This window comes from Saccopteryx leptura, chromosome X (assembly GCF_036850995.1).
Source record: "Saccopteryx leptura isolate mSacLep1 chromosome X, mSacLep1_pri_phased_curated, whole genome shotgun sequence".
Lineage (NCBI taxonomy): Eukaryota > Metazoa > Chordata > Mammalia > Chiroptera > Emballonuridae > Saccopteryx > Saccopteryx leptura.
Genome location: NC_089516.1, coordinates 111051328 through 111073142, shown reverse-complemented (window position 1 = coordinate 111073142; position 21815 = coordinate 111051328). Strand labels below are relative to the sequence as shown.

Sequence of the window (21815 nt, the reverse complement as noted above, 5' to 3'; positions counted from 1 at the left end):
GACTGAAGTCCCCATTTCCTTCCTGGCAGTCAGCTGGGGGTTATTCTCAGCTTCTAGAGGTCACTCCCATTCCTTGACTTCCAGATACTTTTGTCTTCAAAGTCTGCAACAGTGAATCAAGTTTCCCTCATGCCCCATGTCTTCTGCTTCTTGCTCTGTCCCACTCTTTTACCTTCTTCTTCCAGTTTTAAGGACTTGTGATTAGACTGGGCCCACCTGAATGAGTCATGATAATCTCTCCATTTCAGTATTCTTAATCTTAATCACACCTGCAAAGTCCTGTTTGCCATGTAAGGTAAATGTGCACAGGTTTCTGTGATTAGGGTGTGGACAGTGCTGGTGGGAGGCCATCATTCTGCTTACCACAACTGGTTTGGCAATTACACAGACAGTCCGTGCTCCGGGCAACTGTCTATCTGGATGTCCCATGGGGCATTTTGAATTTAACATGTCCAACAGAGACGTTTTAATTCCTTCCCCACCAAAACTCTGGCCTTCACCAGGCTTCCCCATATTAGCAAATTATCTACTTTGTTAGTCAAGTCAAAAGCCAAAAAGCCTAGGTGCCTTTCTGATTCCTTCCTTTTATTCCCTACATTCAATCGCTCAGCAAATCTTGCTGAGTCCAACTCCAAAATATGTCTTGAACTGAGTCACCCCCTCCATCTTTACTGCTCCATTCCAGCCTGGCCTGTGGTTGCCCAGTGGATGAAGTGTTGACCTGGAGCGCTGAGGCTGACAGTTCCAAACCCCGGGTGGCCTGGTCAAGGCACATATGGGAGTTGATGCTTCCTGCTCCCCCCCTTTCTTTCTCTTTCTTTTTCTCTTTCTCTTTCACTTTCTCTTTCCCCTCTCTCTCTCTCTCAAAATGAATAAATAAAATATAAAAAAATTGCTACCATTCTATTCTAAGCCATCCTGTCCTGCTTGAACTTTGTAAGAGTGTCTTAACTGGTCTTCCCACTCACAGCCTCGCTTCCTTCCAAGCTGTTATCCACACAGAAATCAGATTGTATCTTCTCTACGTAAAAACCTTCAATGACTCCCCACTGCATTTAGAGTAAAATCTAACTACTTACTATAGCCCAAATGGCCACATATGATCTGGCTTGCTATCCAAACTCGTCTCATACACTCTCTGCTCCACTCACCACCCTGGCTACACTCACCTCTTTTCTGTTCGCCGAGTCTTTCCCCACTAGCAGCACCGCCTGGGTTTTCTCAGCCGGGGATGTTCTTCTCCCTAGTTTTCTGCATGACCGGCTCCTTCTCACCCTCCAGGTCTGGTCTCTAACGTCACATCTCAGAATGGCCTTCCCTGGTTCCCTGAGTTAGGAGCTTTCCCGCACTCCCACATATTTCCCTAATATTGCGTCCTGTTTATTTCCATCATAACATTACAATCTGTAGTTACCTAACATGTTGATTCGTTTATTTATTGACTGCTGCTTTCACTAGAATGCTAGCTCCAGGAGGGCAAGACCTTATCTGCCTTATGCACCACTGTGTCCGAGGGAGCACCCCGCAGCTGAGTAGCTGCGTGAAGCCAGTCTTCTTACTCTACCGCAAACCCCTTTCGCTTCCTTCCATCTCTGTGACACACACATAACCCGCCTTCAACCTGAGACACCCTCCAACTTACTCTTGGCCGATTACTATCCTCTTACTTCAAAACTTACTTCAGAACTCATTACCTTCCCAACGCCCCCTGGTCATTATTGGCCCCTCTCACCTGACGATTCTGTGAACCATCCATGCGGTAAGTATACCCTGAACCCCTTAGCGATCCTGTAAACAGCTGTTACTGCATTATCATGCCTTTGCTTTTATTTGCTTTGTAATCACAGTCATTTCATGTATGTGGGTAAGTTTTGTTCCTTAAGACTGTAAGTTACTCCTGGGTCAATACTGCATCACACTTCACATAATTCTCCTGACGTCCTCAGTGCAGTTCGGTGCACACTGCCAGCCGCAAGCAGAACACCCCTCAGAGCTGAGCAAATGCAAATGGTCTGAAGTTCATTTTAGGAACAACGCTAGAGTTGTAAAGAGTTGTTTTGAAATTATAAAAATGAGACATACTGGTATGCTTTTCCCTCCTTACTTTATTATTTTTATTATTATCATCATCATTATTATTAAATCAAAACAGCAGCTCAGAAGGCATGCCTGTGGCTGGCAGTAGCTAGAGCTTAACTGTCTATTTCATCGTGCCTGTGGATGAAGCACAGAAGACACTGATACGAGATAAGTTATCTTAGATTAGGATTTTAGATTTAGTAAAAAAATATATATATTTTTTGTTTTGCAGCTTTCAGAATTTCAAAAAGTTGTTCACCTCGAGGGGAATAGATGAACAAACATGAACTATTGCTTTGAGTAAAGAGTTTGCTACCCTCAAAATTGGAACAGATTGGACCGCGCATGGCATTTTCATGTGTGTATTAACTGCCGTTCTCCATAACCACAGCCTGCCACGGCAACTGGAAAAATGAGTTATCTTGATATATTTCTTTTTTTTTTTTTTAACTTTTTTTTTAATATTTTCTTTTTTTTTCCCTTTTTTCTTTATTCATTTTTAGAGAGGAGAAAGAGAGGGAGAGAGAGAGACAGAGAGAGAGAAGGGGGAAGGAGCTGGAAGCATCAACTCCCATATGTGCCTTGACCAGGCAAGCCCAGGGTTTCGAACCAGCGACCTCAGCATTTCCAGGTCGATGCGTTATCCACTTCACCACCACAGGTCAGGCTATCTTGATATATTTCAATAGGACAAGGTTCTGAGAGTTTAAACATTTTGGCCAGTATATATATTTCTTTTTCCAAGTTGAGAAGAGGGGAGATAGAGAGAAAAACTCCTGTATGCACCCCAAGTGGGATCCACCCAGCAACCCCCATCTGGGGTCGATGCTCTGCCCATTTGGGGACATGCTCACAACCGAGCTATTTTTAGTGCCTGAGGCAGAGGCTTCATGGAGCCATCCTAGGCACCTGGGGCCGAGGCGCTGGAATCAATTGAGCTATGTCTGCAGGAAGAGAAGAAAGAGAGAGAGAGAGAGAGAGAGAGAGAGAGAGAGAAAGGGAGGGGGAGGGGGCAGAGAAGCAGATGGTTGCTTCTCCTGTGTTCCTTGACAAAAAACTTAACCTGGGATATCCACACACTGGGCCAAAGCTGTGCCACTGAGCCGATCGGCCAGGGCCGGCCAGTATATATTTAACCATAGTTTTATAACTCAGATTAGTAATAAATGTCCAACACACCATTTTTATTTGGAAAATAAATTTAATAGGGAAAAATACTTTCAACATACTGAACGCTTGTGTGTGTATAAATTAATATCATGTTAGATATTTTAATGCATAGATAGGGACTATTCAAAAGTAGTTATATAAACTTGACACAGACTCCCCAAGGTGGAACAATCCAAAATTTGACTTTTTAAAAATCTAGTAGAGATGACTAGCCTAAAGTGTTTGTTTGTTTACTTATTTATTTATTTGGTATGTGTGTCAAATGCTCTATTTGATCCTTTCTAGGCAACTGGGACTCCTTGTGAGAATAACATAAGTTGACTAAATAATTTATTTTCAGGGTAGGCTTGCAAAGTAAGTTAAAAAGGCAGAACATTTAGGCCACTTAAGCTGTAAATGACTTCAATCGAAGGCAGTCTTTTGGGCATAATTAAGCAGTCATGACAACACCTGCCTTTCTGAAATATAAGATTCTAAGCCTGGTATGCTTCAAATTTAAATAAAGGATTGTTCTACATTGGCAGTCCTAACTTTTAAATGTTAAACATTTTCATTTAGCTTCTGATAAGGCATAATGTACATGGTGCTGTGTGCACTTCACAAGTCAGCAAAGATTATGCGTTCCAGGATGATTCCACGAGGAAGTCTCAGGTTATATGAAGCAAAATGAGGCCGACGCGGGTGAGGGCAAGCTTTGACCCTGTGACTGAGCACGCCACGTGGTCTGTTCAGCCCTTCAACTACTTGTTGCTTTGAGGGGTTGTGGCAGTGCCCTCTCTTCGGTATTGTGTAAATGGCGTATCATTGCTGCGAGCTTTTGTTATGAAATCTGGTGGAATGCCATTAGGGTATGGTCACATTGGGAAACTGCCCGTGGTGCTGGTGTTCCCAGGGCCATCAGTTTGGAGCTCAGAGGTGGCGTATGGCTAAATCTTGTCATTTCTCAGAGCAGCAGACAGGAGTCCGTCCCATCACTCCCCACTTGTGCAATGATGAGGCCACATGCATCTGTGATTGCAACATGGCTGCAGTCAGTGCACTTCTAGTTCCATTCAGTTTTAAAGAGCTGGCTTTCTAGAATTTAGTTTTTCAGTTTTGAAGAATTTCTTTAATTCCCGTAGTTCCTGAGGCTTCAAACTCTGATCCACCCCTGGGGTCAATTTGTAGCTCAGAGGAGACACAATGTAACCATTTTGGTAAAGACAGATTCTCTTGCAGAACTCAAACGTACCAAACATAACTCCAAAGTATGGAACTATCTGTTTAAAAAGAAAATGAAAATCATGTTAACATCTTAAAAAGGAAGTGTCAATGTGTCTGCAATCAACTTGAGTAGGGGTAAACTGAGTTAAAGGTGGTGAATAATACCACATGGTAATTCTTTTGGGGGTCAGGGAAGATGGTGGTTGGGGGGAGTGGAAGGGCAGAGCCTTTGAAGGGCCCCCGGGAAGCCCCGGGAAGCCCCGGACTAGCACAGTCTGCATGGAGACAGTCTGACACGTTCTGTTAACATATGCCTGTCTTGATTGGAACCAGTGGTGGGATTCAGCCAGTTTGCACCTATCGAATTTTTTGTTGAGTTTGGCGAACTGGTTTTTAAAATGGCACCTGTACTCAGGGTTCTAAGGTGGGCGCCTGGGAAGCTGCCTAATGTGGAAATCACAAATTGATATTCCTGACTCGTTTTTTTTTTTTTTTTTTTTTTTACAGGGACAGAGAGAGAGAGAGTCAAAGAGAGGGATAGACAGACAGGAACGGAGAGAGATGAGAAGCATCAATCATCAGTTTTTCAAGGCGACACCTTAGTTGTTCATTGATTGCTTTCTCATATGTGCCTTGACTGTGGGCCTTCAGCAGACTGAGTAACCCCTTGCTCGAGCCAGCGACCTTGGGTCCAAGCTGGTGAGCTTTTTGCTCAAGCTAGATGAGCATGCGCTCAAGCTGGGACCTCGGGGTCTCGAACCTGGGTCCTCTGCATCCCAGTCCGACGCTCTATCCACTGCGCCACTGCCTGGTCAGGCTCCTGACTCTTTTTTAACGTTCATCTGCGCAACAGCGTATTCTCAGTGCCCGTAGTAATAATGTTCATTCCATCCATAGGTGAGAAAAATTGCAAGTGAGGAAGCCAATCATGAAGCAATATGGAAATATCTTAAATAATATTTTTATTGTTTTTTTTCAGGTATTATTTAATATTTTTTCATTAATATTTTTAAAGTTTCTTTTTTGTTTTTTGTTTTTTACAGGGTCAGAGAGAAAGTCAGAGAGAGGGATAGATAGGGACAGATAGACAGGAATGGAGAGAGATGAGAAGCATCAATCATCAGTTTTTTGTTGCGACACCTCAGTTGTTCATTGATTGCTTTCTCATATGTGCCTTGACTGCTGGCCTTCAGCAGACCGAGTAACCCCTTGCTCGAGCCAGCGACCTTGGGTCCAAGCTGGAGAGCTTTGCTCAAACCAGATGAACCCACGCTCAAGCTGGCGACCTTGGGGTCTCGAACCTGGGTCCTCTGCATTCCAGTCCAATGCTCTATCCACTGCACCGCCACCTGGTCAGGCTAAAAGTTTCTTATAATGTAGTTTTGTTTACCTCTTTTCTTGTTTTATTTAAGTATTAAATGCATGAAATAATAAACTACCTTTTGGCATATCATATCATTTTTTTTTATACTTAGAACGAACATTAGGGCAGAGAAGTGGATGTTAAATTATTTGAATCCCACCACTGATTGGAACCGTTGATTTGTCCACTAGTGCAAGGTTAGTCCAGAGTTCTTAACCTTTATTTGCTGTTGCTCACAGAGTCTTTGGGAATACGATGAAAGCTACGGGTCCTTTCCCCAGAGAGAGGCACATGCGCACACACATCCCCATCTTTGCATACAACTTTAGGGTCGGGGGTTAGGTTCCCCTTGGGAGCCCATGAACCCCCATGGTGGGAACATCTAGCTCCTCTGGGATGGGGAATCAGGTGCCCTAGCACTACACAGCATCTTCTCTTTGGGGCTGATGGCCAGGCTGTGCTCTGGCCTTGGGCTGCCATCAGTGCTCCAGGGGGCATTTCCATGCAAACGATAGAGAGTATGGCAAAGCAACAGCTAGAACTGGAAGACGTAGGGAACCCGGAAGACTGACCATGCTTCTCACCTTTAGTAAGCTGGCTGCCAACCCATTCCAGAGCCCCAGGATCCCTTGGGTCTTCACTATCTGCCGGAAGCAGTCTGTGGCTCCGGAGAAATGGACATCTACTCCTCCACAGTGGGGAAGGAAGGGGCTCTGAGCCTGGTAGGAGACAGAAGGCGGGATGAGGTGATTTCGTTACTAGGACATGAAAGTTCCAGTCAAAATAGTCAGGGTTTCAAATATGGACTCCGGATGCCGCGTTCCTGTCCACGATGATGGCAAAATGGCTGCCACAGGGTTCTTCTTGTTCTGTGGGCTTAGAATGAATATTGATATGCAGTCAAGTCATGACACATTGCTCACAGATTTGTGGTTTATTTTACTTGGAAGGAAGCAGCCATTTGGGACAGATTCAACTTCACACTTAATTTTCCTTCCCAACCTATTATTACCTCTGGATATGATGGACACACACTCCCATGCTCTTAACCTTTTTTAAGTGTCCCCGTTTAAGACTATACTTTCAGGGATCATTTCTATAGTTCGTTAGGGGCCCCTGTTTCTTTGGCCTAACTGATTCCTTCCCTTGTTTAGAGCTCTGCTGTGGCACAGTCTATCTGGTGGGAGCTTCCTGGATACACTATCTGGGCTGGCAGCCAGCAAGCTTTGGGGAGCAGGTACTGGGCCTTCCTCACTGTTCTAGCACTTTAGGGCATAACATCCTTTATTGCACACATCAGGTATTCAGTAACTATCAAACCAAATTCCCCAAATATCATTGCCACTAGTAGCTTTTCCAAGTTACAGCTATTTAACTGTGACCAGGCTCAAGTAAGTTATGAATGGTCATGAAATAAAAAATTAAATGGCCAATATTTGCTGCGTGTTAGGTGTCAGGCATTACATCGAGTCCTCTACATGCTCTGGCCCATTTAATCTTCACAAAAACGTAATGAACTAGGTAATGTTATTTATTTATTTTTTTACAGAGACAGAGAGAGAGAGTCAGAGAGAGGGATAGATAGGGACAGACAGCAGACAGACAGGAACGGAGAGAGATGAGAAGCATCAATCATCAGTTTTTTTGTTGCGGCACTTTAGTTGTGCATTGATTGCTTTCTCATATGTGCCTTGACTGTGGGGCTACAGCAGACTGAGTGACCACTTGCTCAAGCCAGCAACCTTGGGTCCAAGTTGGTGAGCTTTCCTCAAACCAGATGAGTCCGCGCTCAAGCTGGCGACCTCAGGGTCTCGAACCTGGGTCCTCCGCATCCCAGTCTAATGCTCTATCCACTGCGTCACTGCCTGGTCAGGCTAGGTAATGTTATCTTATTAGCCCAATTTTATAGGTAACAAAATGGAGTTGGCCAAAGGACAAATCTCCAGAAGCACAGAACATAAGAGAAAAACATCTACGGTCTGTTTGATGTAGAATGAAGCTCTACACCACTAAGCACACTGTCACCTGATGTCCAGCACTGAGAATACTGTCCCAGCCCTTGACATGCTTGTTACCACACATCAACAGTGAATGTGGCTGCCACAGCTTATACACGGAGGGAATTTTTTATGCTAAGACTGGAGCTCATGGTGTGGTGTGAATCAATGCTTCTAAAACTGTCATACGAAACTGATGTTCAGAATAGAAAACATGTATTGCTAGTTGCCTCCTGCTATGGCCTGAATGTTTGTGTGCCCCCACAATTCATTGTTAAAGCCCTGATCCCCAGTGTGGAGATGGGGTTTGGGCAAGTGATTAGGTAATGAGGGTGGGGCCCTCATGAATAGGATTAGTGCCTAATAAAGAGAGACTTAGAGCTCTGTCCTGGTAGCTCAGTGGTTTAGTCCCCCGGCAGGACACAAAGAAGAATAAACCAATGAATGCATAAATAACTGGAACAACAAATTGATGTTTTTTCTCTCTTTCTCCTCCTCCTTTCCTCTCTCTCTCAAAACAATAAGTGAGTAAAAAAATAGAGACTTAGAAAGATGATCTTTCTCACTTCACTATGTGAAGACACAGCAAAAAGATGTCTGTCTGCAAACCAGGAAGTGGGGTCTTGCCAAACACCAAATCTACTGACACCTTGATCTTGGACTTCCCAGCCTCCAGAACTGTGAGAAGTGTTGTTGAAGCCACTTAGTCTATGGTATCTATTTACAGCAGCTTGAGCTAAAACATACCCAAAGGAAGAAGGAATGGTAAGGCTATATACCAGTGCTTCTCAACCCTTAGCTGCATATTAGACCAACCAAGGAAGCTTTTCAAAACCATCAGTGAGTGGAATCGATCCCTAGAAACCATGATTTAACTGACATTGGGTTGGGCTTGGATGTCAGCACTTTGGGCAAGCTCCCCAAGTGGTTCTGACGTGCAGCCGGCATTGTGCAGGCCCTCCAGAACACGAGGCTGCTCAGGGCTCAGACATGGGTCTACCAGCTTGCTGCCGACACAGTGTTTGGGAAAAGCACATGGGTCCTGAAGCCAGGCTGCTTGGACTGAGTCCCTGCTTTGTCACTCATTGGCTCTGTGACCTTGAGCAAAATGTCTTTACCTTTCTGAGCTTTGATTTTCTCATCTGTAAAATGGGGTAATAATAATATCTACCTTGTAGGATTGTTGTCAAGACTAAATGAAATACATATAAAATGCTTAGAACAGCATTTGACATGTAGGAAGCACTATGTAACTACTTTTTTATTTTATTTTTTTTTCTTTTCTCTTTTCTCTCTTTTTTTTTTTTTTTTTTTTTTGCTTTCTTTCCAAGTGAGAGGATGGGAGATAGAGAGGCAGACTTGCGCATGTGCCCCAACTGGGATCCACCTGGAAATCCCTGTCTAGGGCTGGTGCTCTGCCCATCTGGGACCATGCTTGCAACCGAGCTATTTTTAGCACCTGAGGTATAGGCTCCACGGAGCCATCCTCAGCACCCAGGGCCAATGTGCTTGAACTAATCAAGCCATGGCTGCAGGAGAGGATGAGAGAGAGAGAGAAACAAAGAGAGAGAGAAAGAGGGAAAGGGGTGAAGAAGCAGATGGTCACTTCTCCTTTGTGCCTTGACTGGGAATTGAACCTGGGACATCTGCATGCTGGCTGACGCTTTACCACTGAGCCAACCGGCCAGGGCCATATCCACTATTATTAATATCATTATTATTTATTATCTAAACTTGGAGAAAAGTATGCTGAAGACTAAAACGACCCACTAGACTGGAGTGCTAGACTGCCGTTTGCCCAAACTGTGTCTTACTAGTAAAGAGAAGCAAACATGTCAGCTGCTAGTCACAGGACCTGAACTAGCACTCCCTCCACATGAACCCAGGTAGTTATCCCACGAATGTCTAGTTTAGATCTATAGATCCTGGGGTGGGCATGCTGCATTTTGCAGCATAGCACCATCTGAAAAAATCAGAAGAGCCAGGTCCTTGTCCTGGCATTGACACTATCTATATAACCCTGACCAGGTTGTTTAGTTCTTTGGACATAAGTTTGTTCACATGTCAAGTGAGGAGATTGGAATTAAATGACCTTGAAGGCTTTTCTTAGTTCTATAATCCATGTTGCTGGCTTTACTGTATGCTCCTTCCTGACTCTAAGCCTTCAGACCTGCCATTTCCTCTGCCTGGCTGAGTCTCTCTTACTGATCAGAATAGATATCACTTCCTCCAGGAAGTCTTCTTAGATTCCCAAAGTCAGGAGCCTAGTAAACACTTTTGGTCACCCTGCGCTTCTCCTTCATGGCATGTGACACACTTTGTAGTGACTTGGTGTATAATTACTTCTTTCATGGGTACTACCTCCCCCACAGCTCCAGCCTCCTGTGCTGTAAATACCATGAGGGCAGTGACCATGTCTGCCTGTTTGCGGTCTTATCCCCAAAGCCTACCAGCCTGCCTGGCATGTACTCTGTACTTAATACATATTGGGGGAAAGAAGGAACAAACCTGCAGCAGGTCAAAATAAAAGACAAATACTTCCAAGTCAGACACTGGATGTTTCTGTGATAAACTTCACAGAGGCCTTCCAGCAGAAGCAACATTTCAGGTTGGTACTTTTTCTATGAGTACTAAAATAAACAATACTTTACAAATACGTAAAACTCACACCCTCTGACCAAAGCAATCCTACTTCTAGGAATTTATTCCATAGATATAATTGCCCATGTGGGAACTGATATATTTTATAAGAACTTTTGTTAAAGCATTGTTAATAACAGCAGAAAATTGGAAATAATCTAAATGTCCACCAATAGGGGGCTAGTTAAAGAATAGTTCGTACATCTATTATGTTAAGTGAAATAGCTCAAAGACAAATACCATATGACTTCAGTGATATGTGGAATCTAGAAAACAAAATAAATGAACAAACAAAACAGAAACAAACTCATAGATATAAAGAATATTCTGATGGTTACCAGATGGGAAGCAGGTTGGGAGTGTGGGTGAAAAAAGTGAAGAGATTAAGAAGTGCACATTGGTAGTTACAGAATAGTCACAGGGATGTAATACAGCATAGGGAATAGAGTCAGTAATATTCTAATAACTATGTATGGTATCAGATGGGCACTAGATTTATTGGGGTTATCACTTTATAAGTTATATAAATGTCTAATCACAGAGTTGTACACCTAAAACTAATATAATATTGTATGTCAACTATTTTTGAAAAATGAAAAAAAATTACTTTGAAAATAAAAAATAGGATATCATACTATGGAATACTATGTCACCATTTAAAAATATGTGACAGCCTGACTAGGTGGTGGCACAGTGGACAGAGCATCAGACTGGGATGCCGAGGACCCAGGTTTGAGACCCCAACGTTGCCAGCTTGAGCGCGGGCTCATCTGGTTTGAGCAAAAGCCCACCAGCTTGGACCTAAGGTCGCTGGCTTGAGGAAGGGGTTACTAGGTCTGCTGAAGGCCCACAGTCAAGGCACATATGAGAAAGCAATCAATGAACAACTAAGGTGTTGCAACGTGCAATGAAAAGCTAATGATTGATGCTTCTCATCTCTCCGTTCCTATCTGTCTGTCCCTGTCTATCCCTCTCTCTGACTCTCCCTCTGTCTCTGAAAAAAGAAAGTAAAAATATGTGACAGCTTGCCTGACCAAGCGGTGGCACAGTGAATGGATCATCAGGTTGGGACACTGAGGACCCATATTTGAAACCCTGAGGTTGCCGGCTTGAGTGCGGGGTTGCTGGCTGCAGCATGGGATCATAGACATGAGCCCATGGTTGCTGGCTTGAGCAAGGGGTCACTAGCTTGGCTGGAGCCCCCGGGTCAAGGCACATATGAGAAGAAATCAATGAACAACTAAAGTGATGCAACTATGAGTTGATGCTTCTCATCTCTCTCCCTTCTTGTCTGTCCCTGTGTGTTTGTCTACTGTCTATCTGTCTCACTCTCTCTTACAGAATAAAAAAACAAACAAAAAAACCACAACAACCATATGGCAGCTCTATCTAGACTGATTTGGTACCATCTCCAAGATACACTTTTAAGTAAAAAAAGAAACAGTGCAGAAGAGTATATGTAACATAATGCCGATTATCTTAAAACAAAAAATAAATGCAGATATTTATGTGTATCTTTGCATAAACCATCTTTGGAAAGATTCAGGTGAGAAACTGGAAACTACAGTGTTATCTGCAGAAAAGTTAGAGGCCAAGAGAAAAAGGCTGAGGAAGACTTACTTTTCAATGTATACTCCTTGCACCTTTTGGATTTTGTATCATAGCATATGTTAGCAATGCAAAGGGTAGAGTACATCATTTAGAAAAGCATTAATCAAGAAAACGAGAAGACAAGCCACAGACTAGGAGAACATATTTGCAAAAGACACATCTAATGAATGACCGTCATCCAAAATATACAAAGAACTCTTTAAACTCAACAATAAGAAAATGACCTGACTAAAAATTAGGCCAAAGACCTTAACAGACACCTCATCAAAGAATATCTACAGATGGCAAATAAGCATATGAATAGATACTCCACATCATATGCCGTCAGGGAAATGCAAATTAAAACAACCATGAGATACCACTACATACCTATTAGAATGGCCAATATCCAGAACACTGGTGCCACTAAATACTGGTGAGGACATGGAGCAGCAGGAGCTCTCGTTCATTGCTGCTGGGAATGTAAGCGTGGTACAGCCACTCGGGAAGACAGTTTGGTGGTTTCTAATAAATCTAAACATACTCTTAACATATGACCCAGCACTTGTGCTGATTAGATTAGATTAGATTAGATCTTGCTATTTACCTACACAAGTTGAAAACTTATATCCATACAAAAACCTGCACACAGATGCTTGCAGCAGATTTATTCATAATAGTCAAAGCTTGGAAACAACCAAAATGTGCTTGGCTGGCCTTAGGTGAAAGGATAAATAAACTGTGGTATGCACAGACAATGGAATATTATTCAGCATGAAAAAGAAATGACAGTTAGCGTCAGCCTGGCGTGGAGTCCCGGGTTCGATTCCTGGCCAGGGCACACAGGAGAAGCGCCCATCTGCTTCTCCACCCCTCCCCCTCTCCTTCCCCTCTGTCTCTCTCTTCCCCTCCCGCAGCAAGGCTCCATTGGAGCAAAGTTGGCCCGGGCGCTGAGGATGGCTCCTTGGCCTCTGCCTCAGGCGCTGGAGTGGCTCTGGTCGCAACAGAGCAACGCCCCAAATGGGCAGAGTATCGCCCCCTGGTGGGCATGACGGGTGAATCCTGGTTGGGTGCATGTGGGAGTCTGTCTGACTGCCTCCCCGTTTCCAACTTCAGAAAAATACAAAAAAAAATACAAAAAAAAAAAAAAAAAGAGAGAAGAAAAAGACATGAGCTATCAAGCCACAAAAAGACATGGGGAGAACTTAAATGCATATTACTGTGAAAAAAGCCAATCCAATGCAGCCACTGTGGAAAGCAGTGTGGAGTTAGCGAAAAAAAAAATTGGGACTGCCTTTTGACCCAGCTATCCCACTTCTAGAAATATATACAAAGAAACCCAAAATACTAATTCAAAAGAATATATGCACCCCTATGTTTATTGCAGCAATATTTACAATAGCCAAGATCTATAAATGGCTCAAGTGGCTATGAATAGAAGAGTGGAGAAAAAAGCTGTGATACATTTACACAGTGGAATACTAATCAGCCATAAAAACGAAGGAAAATTTACCTTTTATGACAGCATAAATGGGCTGGAGAGCATTATGTTAAGTGAAACAAGCCAGTGAGAGAAAGACAAGTACTATGGGATTTCACTCATGTGTGGAATCTCCCATCCAAGTACTAACCAGGCCCGATCCTGCTTAGCTTCCCAGATCAGATGAGATCGGGCGCGTTCAGGGTGGTATGGCCGTAGACTCATGTGTGGAATCTAACGAACAAAATGAACTAACAAACTAAATAGAAACAGACTCATAGATACAGTGTCAGAAGAAAGGGGGACTGAGGGGCTGGGGGCTGGGTGAAAAAGGTGAAGGGATTAAGCAAAACAAAAACAAAACCAAAAACAAAATTCATAGACACAGACAGCAGTCCAGTGATCAGCAGAGGAAAAGGGGTGGGGGAACAGAAGAGGGTAAAGGGGGGTGAATGGTGATGAAGGAGACCTGACTTTAGGTGGTGAACACACAGTACAATACACAGATGGTATATTATAGAACTGTACCCCTGAAACCTATATAATTTTATTAACCATGTCACCCCAATAAATTCAATAGGAAAAAGAACAATAAAAAAAAGAAAGAAGGAAAAAGGGCAATTTGAGAAGGGTACATACTGTATGATTGCAACTGTATGACATATCTAGAAAACCATGGAGACAGTAAAGAGATCAGCTGTTGCCAGGGTCAGGGAGAGAGGGGAGGGGTAAACAGGCAGAGCAGAGGATCTTCCGGGCAGTGGAAAGACTCTGAATGATACTATAATAATGATGGATACACACAACTATACATTTGTCCAAACCCACAGAATACACAACACTAAGAGTGAACCCTAAGGTAAAGTATGGACTCTGGGTGATTATGATGTGTCTACGTAGACTCCTCAATCGTAACACGTAACCACTCTGATGGGGTATGCTTGTAATGCATTGTGCAAGCAGTGAGTACATGGGGAACCTCTGTACCTTCCTTTCAATTAAAAAAAATTTTTTTAAGCGAGAGGCAGGGAGGCAGAGACAGACTCCTGCATGAGCCCTGACCAGGATCCAGCCCAGCCGGCAAGCCCCCTACCAGGCTATGCTCTGCCTGTCTGGGCCACTGCTCCATTGCTCTGCAACCGAGCTATTTTAGTGCCTGAGGTGAGGCCATGGAGCCATCTTCAGCCTCTGGGGACAGCTTTGCTTGAACCATTCGAGCCATGGCTGCAGGAGAGGAAGGGAGGGGGGTGTTGAAGCAGATGGTCTCTTCTCCCATGTGCCCTGACCAGAATCGGTCCAGGGACTTCCACACACTCTACTGCTGAGCCAATTTTAGTCCAGGGCCTAAAAATAATTTTAATTAAAGCAAGAATACAATATTGCATTAGTTTCAGGTGTACAACATAGTGATTTGACATTTACATACCCTACAATGTGATCACCATGCTAAGTCTATTAACCTATCACTGTGAAAAGTTATTAGTATTACTGACCATACTTATTGTACACTATGTCCATTTTATCACAGGAAGTTTGTTTTTCTTTTACTCTCCTTCACCTTTGCACCCATCCTCCACCCCTTCCTGTCAGTTTTGTTGTGAAGCTAAAAGTGTTCTAAGGAAATAAAGTCAATTTTAAAAAGGCATTTAAAAGAAGACAAAAGAAAGAAAAGGAAGAGTCTGCTAGTTGGAGCAAGCAGGAGCTCAGGACCTTTTGCTTGTTATGTGGAAACAACTTCATCTGTGGACATACAGAACCCAAGCCGGAGAGCAAGCTGCCCAATTCCCAAACCATCTGAGGGCACAGCTGCCTGTAAGGCAGTTGTGGTGGGAGGCTTTTGTCATTTGGCAAATCCCCAATAATCAAACCAAAAAAAAGCCAATCGTATGGAAGTAAAAGGATCTTTCCGTCCTTTGAACCACAGGCCTAAGTTTCTCTTGGCAGAGCCGGCCCCCCAGAGCTGGGACACATTATGGCCCTGCAGTGGGGCTGTGCACAAGACTGGGTGGAGGCAGCTGCCCCAGCATGGCCTGTCTGGAAGATACCCCCTATCCGGGCTGAAGTGTGTGCCTCACGGTTCGGCAGCAGCTAGAGGACTGACCAGCTGCTCAGAAAGCCCAGGATAATGGAGAGGGCTGTGATCTAATGGACAGCAGGTTAGTATTCGGCCCGGAAAGAGAGAAGAGAAACAGTCAGTTCCAGTGTGATGCTGGGAGGTGGGGGCGGGAAAACCCAAAGCTCAGGTGGGCTAGGCTAGAGAAAGCAACTGAGGTGCAAGTGAGTGCAGCTGCGGAGCTGCCAGTCCGAGGCCAGGGGAACGCGCATGAGTAGCAGCGCCTGGAAGAGCCAACTTTTAGTGTCACCATGATTGGGAGTGAGATCAGACAGGAAAGGTGAGGAAAGAAATGGAAGATGACAGTTTCCAGGAGGCAGGGAATATATAGATATATGCATTACTTGCAATGGTAGCCGTTAGGTAAATGCCTGTTAAAGGAACTCAACAAATGAATAATTAACTGTTCTACCATCCCTGCGTGCCATTATCTATAGAGATTGAGGGTCTTTTAAGGTTTTGTGATGCTAATTCATTTGTGTATTTATAGCAATCATAGGAACCATAGAAACACAACTGGACCAGCGTGTTTTTTTTTTTTTCTTGTGACAGAGACAGACTCAGAGAGAGGGGCAGACAGACAGGAAGGGAGAGAGATGAGAAACATAAATTCTTCGTTGCGGTTCCTTAGTTGTTCATTGATTGCTTTCTCATATGTGCCTTGAGCGGGGGACTACAGCAGAGCGAGTGACCCCTTACTCGAGCCAGCAACCTTGGGCTCAAAGCTGGTGAGCTTTGCTCAAACCAGATGAGCCCGTGTTCAAGCTGGCAACCTTGGGACCTGGGTCCTCCGCATCCCAGTCCGACGCTCTATCCACTGTGCCACTGCCTGGTCAGGCTGGACCAGCTTTTATAGTTCTACTCAGGCTTTCAATGCCTTGCATTCATTCTGAGGAGATGCTTCAAGAGCAATAAAAATACCACCTCGGCTTTATTGAGTATTTATCACATGCCTGGCTCTGTATCTGCATTAACCCAATTCAATCTCCTGACTATGAGCGAGATGCTATGTCCCCCCCCCCGGGTTTGACAGGTGGGGAAGATGAGGCTCAGAGGGGGTGCATGGCTTATGCAAGTTCATGCAGGAGTAAGGGGCAGAGCTGGCGTCCAAAGTCCACACTCTGTCTATGGAGCTACTCTGCTCATTAAAGATTTGAGATGAGCACAGCCATCAAAAACAAACAAGCACAAGCTACATGGGAAAAAGGAGGTGCGAACTACTTTCTAAAGCTGCAGTAGGGATGTCCACAAAAGCGGGTACAGGCAGCTTCGTCAGCATGCCCGGCCGCCTAGAGGTAACTGCCAGCTCATTTCTGAAAGTAGCTGGAGGCCGCGGGGGTGGGGGGGCGTCAGCAAGCTCTAGTCATCTCCTGACAGCAGCTGCCGAGGCCTGCACACAGCTGCGGGGCTTTCTGGGCAGACAGCAGGCCTTTTCTGGGACCTCTGTTTCCGTTTCTCCTGCTTCTCTCTTCACCCCCACTCTGGAGATGGGGTGGTGGTGGAGACAGGGGTAAACTTCCATCTTAGTTGCTACTGTTTAGCTGGAGCTCAAAGAAACCTGCTTAGAACATTTTTGATTCCCAGACATTAAGTCTTAAAGAGGAGTAATCCAGCTCAGGTCAGGAGAAAAGTGCACAGTGATTTTACAGAGTGAAATGAAGAAGTTTCCTCCCTACTCCCTCTAGGCCAGGGGTCGGGAACCTATGGCTCGCAAGCCAGATGTGGCTCTTTTGATGGCTGCATTTGGCTCGCAGACAAATCTTTAATAAAAAAAAATAATAACGCTAAAAATATAAAACATTCTCATGTATTACAATCCATTCATTTCCTACCGCTCATGTTCATGGTTGCGGGTGGCTGGAGCCAATCACAGCTGTGCTCCGGGACAACACCAAATTTTTATTGGATAATGCATAACATACACGGGTCGTTGTACGGCTCTCACGGAATTACATTTTAAAATATGTGGCGTTCATGGCTCTCTCAGCCAAAAAGGTTCCTGACCCCTGGTTTAGGGACAGTGTTGTTTCCATGGTCAACAACTGCCATCCCTTCTGTATTTAGAGCACTCTATACCTTTTGAAAAACAAAAACAAAGGGGAGCGTTTTCCTTTCCCTACCCCTTACCAATGATGCTCAAATGAAGCCACAGCTCCTTAGGGATATCCTGACATCTACCTAGAACCGGAAACGGCCTTCCCCCCTCCCCCGCCAGACCGCTAAGGCATGCTACTGACGTAGGCAGAAGCCTGACCCAAATGTAAGAGGACAGCACGGAGCTGAAAATGCAACAAGCTAGAGGTAATATTCCTATCCTCTCCCCCTGCCCTGACAGCTTAGAGCCCAGCAGGGTTTGTACTGCAAGACAGGTGAGCTGGCTCTGTTGGAAAAACAGAGTTCTGTTCCTACTGAGGATAGATGCTATGTCAACCAAGAGTGCTGAATCAGGCAGAAAACCCTGTTAGCACCTTCCAGCAGGTGTGATGATCATGACTTCCTTTCCCCTCTTGGGGCTTTGCACCTGCTTTCCTAGGGGCTCAGAGAGCCCGTGGGGCTTTCTTCCCAGTCCTTTTGAGTGAACTGCGAGCAGCGTGGAGTTTGTGACCACTCAAAGGTCCATGGCTGCTAAATGATCTGTGCTCCTCATTCTGCCTGCCAGCTTCACGCTTTCCATTGTCAGGCTGCCAGGGACTAAAGGAAGCCCCCCCCCCCCCCGACAGCCCGCTTTCCCAAAGATCTCCCCTCTAACTTGAGTTAACCAATCCCTAGCCAAAGCCAGGCTCTTGCCTGTTTCTGAGCTTGCACACTATTTTGCTTTTCTCAGCTGCTCTTGCAACTGTGAGGGGAAGCAGAGTTTGCCACCCCAAAATACGCTTTTTGGGGATGTTGATTATTTTAACCCAGTGATTAAGAAACGAAAGATTCAGATAGAACCTCTGACCTTCCCCCTTACCTGCCTAAAGAAATTTAGATAGAAAAACTCCTTAAAGGGAGGAAACTATTACCTTGCCTGGGTTCTCAGCTGGTTACAGCATCACCCCGATACACCAAGGCTGTGGGTTTGATCCCTGGTCAGGGCACACACAGGACTCAACCAATGAGTGCATAAATAAGTGGAACAACAAATCAGTGTTTCTCTCTCTCCTTTCTCTTTCTTTAAAATCAATATATAAACTAAATAAAATAAAATAAAATAAAATAAAGGAAAGGCGCTACCACCTTAGCGTCAAAATGCAAACGAAATGTGACAGTGAGGAAACAAAGTGTCTCAGACTCCCCTCTGTGTCCTATTGTTTCTGGGTGGCCAAGCAAGAATTTGTTCACCACTTGTTTGTTCGTTCTTATTGTCCTGTCGATTGCCTACTTTCCCTTTGAAGTCCCAGAGCCCTGTCTCCCTCTCCTTAGTCCAGAATGGCATAGAAGCCTCAATGGCCCAATGTGTCCTCGGGTCTCATATTCTTATGAGCCCTCACGTGTTCATACATAACAAATGGGCTTATTTTCTCCTGTTAACCTTTCTCATATGAATTTGATTATTAGTCCAGCCAGAAGAACTTAGAAGGGTAGAAGAAAATTTATTTTTGTGCCTTACACTGCGAGATCCCAATTCTCAAGGTTAGGTTTTCTTCTCCTCTTCCACTACTCCCAAGGCCGGGGCACAACAACCACCACCACCAAATGAACTGATTACCAAGGATCTAGGAGCAAGCCCCTGTACTGGGGCTTGACAGGCCTGACGGAGCCCCGGATGCAGTCTCGGCCCCCTGTGCTAGCTCTGTGACTGTCGGGCGAGCTGCTTACCCTGTCCATGCCTCTTCACCTCATCTAGAAAACGGGAATCCTAACAGTACTTGTTTCACAGGGTCTGTAGAGACGCTCGAATGGGATAATACACTGCCTTGTCTATATTAAATGACCAATAAATGGTAGATATAGTATTATAATTTTTGAATCCCAGGGAATGCTCTCCTTTCATCGCCAGTGTAAATAGGCTTCTTCCAGGGAGTCACAAGAAAAGCATTTTGAGGACATGCACATGGGAGGGTGAGGTGACTGGTAAGTTTTACTGAAGTTAAAACCAAGCACCGTTGTCTCCTCCACGACCAGGTGTTAGCTCTGTCCCACTGTGGAAGCAGTCCAGCCTGGTCTTCACCAAGCCCTGAAGGCCCAGGGGCCAGAGATGTGCCATCATCCAGCATCGGCAGGGCATCTCAGGCTGCCCTAGTCAGTCAGTCCTGCCACAGCCTAGTCCAGCTCAGGCTCTGCCCGTGGGGTTAGCCTAGCCTCTGTTCCGGACAGCGCTCCGGCCGGCGCTGCGCTGCCGCAGCCAAGCCCACACTTGGAGCCCATGCAAGCTGGGGCCCGAACGGCTGGGATGGAGAGAACATGCACAAACGGACGGGCGAGCAAATGAATGCGTGCTATCAAAATGGGCCTCTGTTAGGCTTTGATTATATTACCTTGGCCTTGCGAAGAGAGTTTTCTTTCAAACTAACCAATTTCCTCCCTAAGCTTTGTGCTAGGCCCTCCCCCATCCGATCCAGTCTTCTCCCCAGGCTTTCCGGGCTAGGTTCTTCCCCTTTACAAAGCTAATTTGGCTCCTACGGTGCATGTTTCACAGTTTTGCTGCATCATCTTGTTTCTACTGCACATGCACTTACCTCTCTTTGCACCATCTTTGCTTCTATTGCCCATGTGCCTAGCAAAGGAATTTTCCCAAGCCCTCCCTCGGTAATCCAGGCTAATGGCCACTTATCCCCTGGGGAGCTGGAAACCTGATTGTCCTGGGATTAAATCCCTTTTGGTGGAGGATGTGGCTTTCCCCTGAGGTGTCCAAGCAGTAACTTTCAGACCCACCAGGCCCAGCCAGTGTAGCTCCCTTCTCTGTCATTATCTCCTAGATACCTACACTAACAGGTACATATACATTTGGCCTCCATCCTTCCCATTACAAAAGCACCCCAGCAAAGGAAAGCACAGATTTAGATGCATTCACTGAACTCTGTAATGCTGTGATTCGTCAAACACTTCTAGGCAAAGTGGCGGGAGGTTGCATTGAAGACGGGGTATACATCCAAATGGTGTCACGACTGTTTTACTTCGTCCTTGCAGCGTACTTGCCTATCTGGAGATGTTACCAGCTACTTGGCCTGAGATAAACAGAACTGACTGCTAAGGCAGGAGAGAGAAGACAGTGCATTATCACAGCGAGGATTACAGGCAGGGAACAAGCAGAGGTTTCCTGAGAACAGGCTGTTCTTACCTCCCGGATGGGTCGGGGCAAGCGCACAGACTTGGATCTTAACGACCAGCAGCTAAGGTTCGATTCTGTACTCACAGATTCCATAAGCCGGCCGTGAACTTCATTCATTTTAAACAAGTATCAAGTGCTTGCCACACAAGGCTATGTGCTATGGGGATACACAAAGTGTAAGACCTATGTCCCCAAAGCAAAGAGCTCGTAGTCTAGAGGAAATAATGACACAGAAGATAATAACACAAGGAAGCATGTTGCATGGGCCTATGAGAGCTATAGTGAGAGTGTACCATCTGCATTTGTGAGGAGACTGCCTGCGCAGGAGGAGGTGAGAGAAGACAGGATGCGGCTTTGATGGGGTGGAGAGACAGAACAATGGTGTAGAGATGGGAGCAGTGCGGGCATGTAAAGAAATGCTTTGAAAATTCAATGGGCTGGGTCAGAGGACACACACAGGCTAAAAGCATCATTAAAAGAGGTTATTCACCCACAAAACTCCCACAAAATAACAGTGCCTTGGGGGGTGGAGTGCGGTGACAGTGGAAACACAGCATCTTCAATTATTGCTAGAGCACATTGTTAGTTAACTGGCTTTTCCTGCGCCACCGTCCTCTCCACAGTGGTCTGGAAGATCACCGTTGTGGCTCTACAAAGAAACACCTGCCTTCATCCACCGGGACAAGGTAGTTCTTTTGAGGGTGGGAAAAGCCATTCATTTGTCAAACCAAAGCAACAGATAAGTGCTATTTTAGGTTAGAAGAGACAGACACCCTGAGGTAAACCTCAGTGGAGAGCTTTTAAGCAGATGCAGAGAGATGCTCTAGGCAAAGGTACCTGATATGTGAAATATAAACTTATTTTTTTTTACAAAAATATTTTATTTATTGATTTTCCAGAGAGAGGAGGGGGGAGTGAGAAGTATC

The 21815-nt window shown here is 45.0% G+C and overlaps 1 protein-coding gene across 2 annotated transcripts in view; it reads right to left on the bottom strand.

Annotated features, from left to right (window-relative positions):
• Positions 1–3275: 3275 nt before the first annotated feature.
• The window catches only part of SLC25A43 (solute carrier family 25 member 43), a 38793-nt gene continuing 20253 nt past the window's right edge, over positions 3276–21815 (bottom strand). The window contains exons 4-5 of one of the 2 annotated variants that reach the window (XM_066356131.1): positions 6400–6534; positions 3276–4508 (exon numbers count right to left, since the gene is read on the bottom strand). In XM_066356131.1, coding sequence (XP_066212228.1) covers positions 4308–4508; positions 6400–6534 — 336 coding nt within the window. In that variant the 3' untranslated portion in view covers positions 3276–4307. The remainder of the gene's footprint in view (positions 4509–6399; positions 6535–21815) is intronic. The other variant, XM_066356132.1, reaches the window with a different exon arrangement.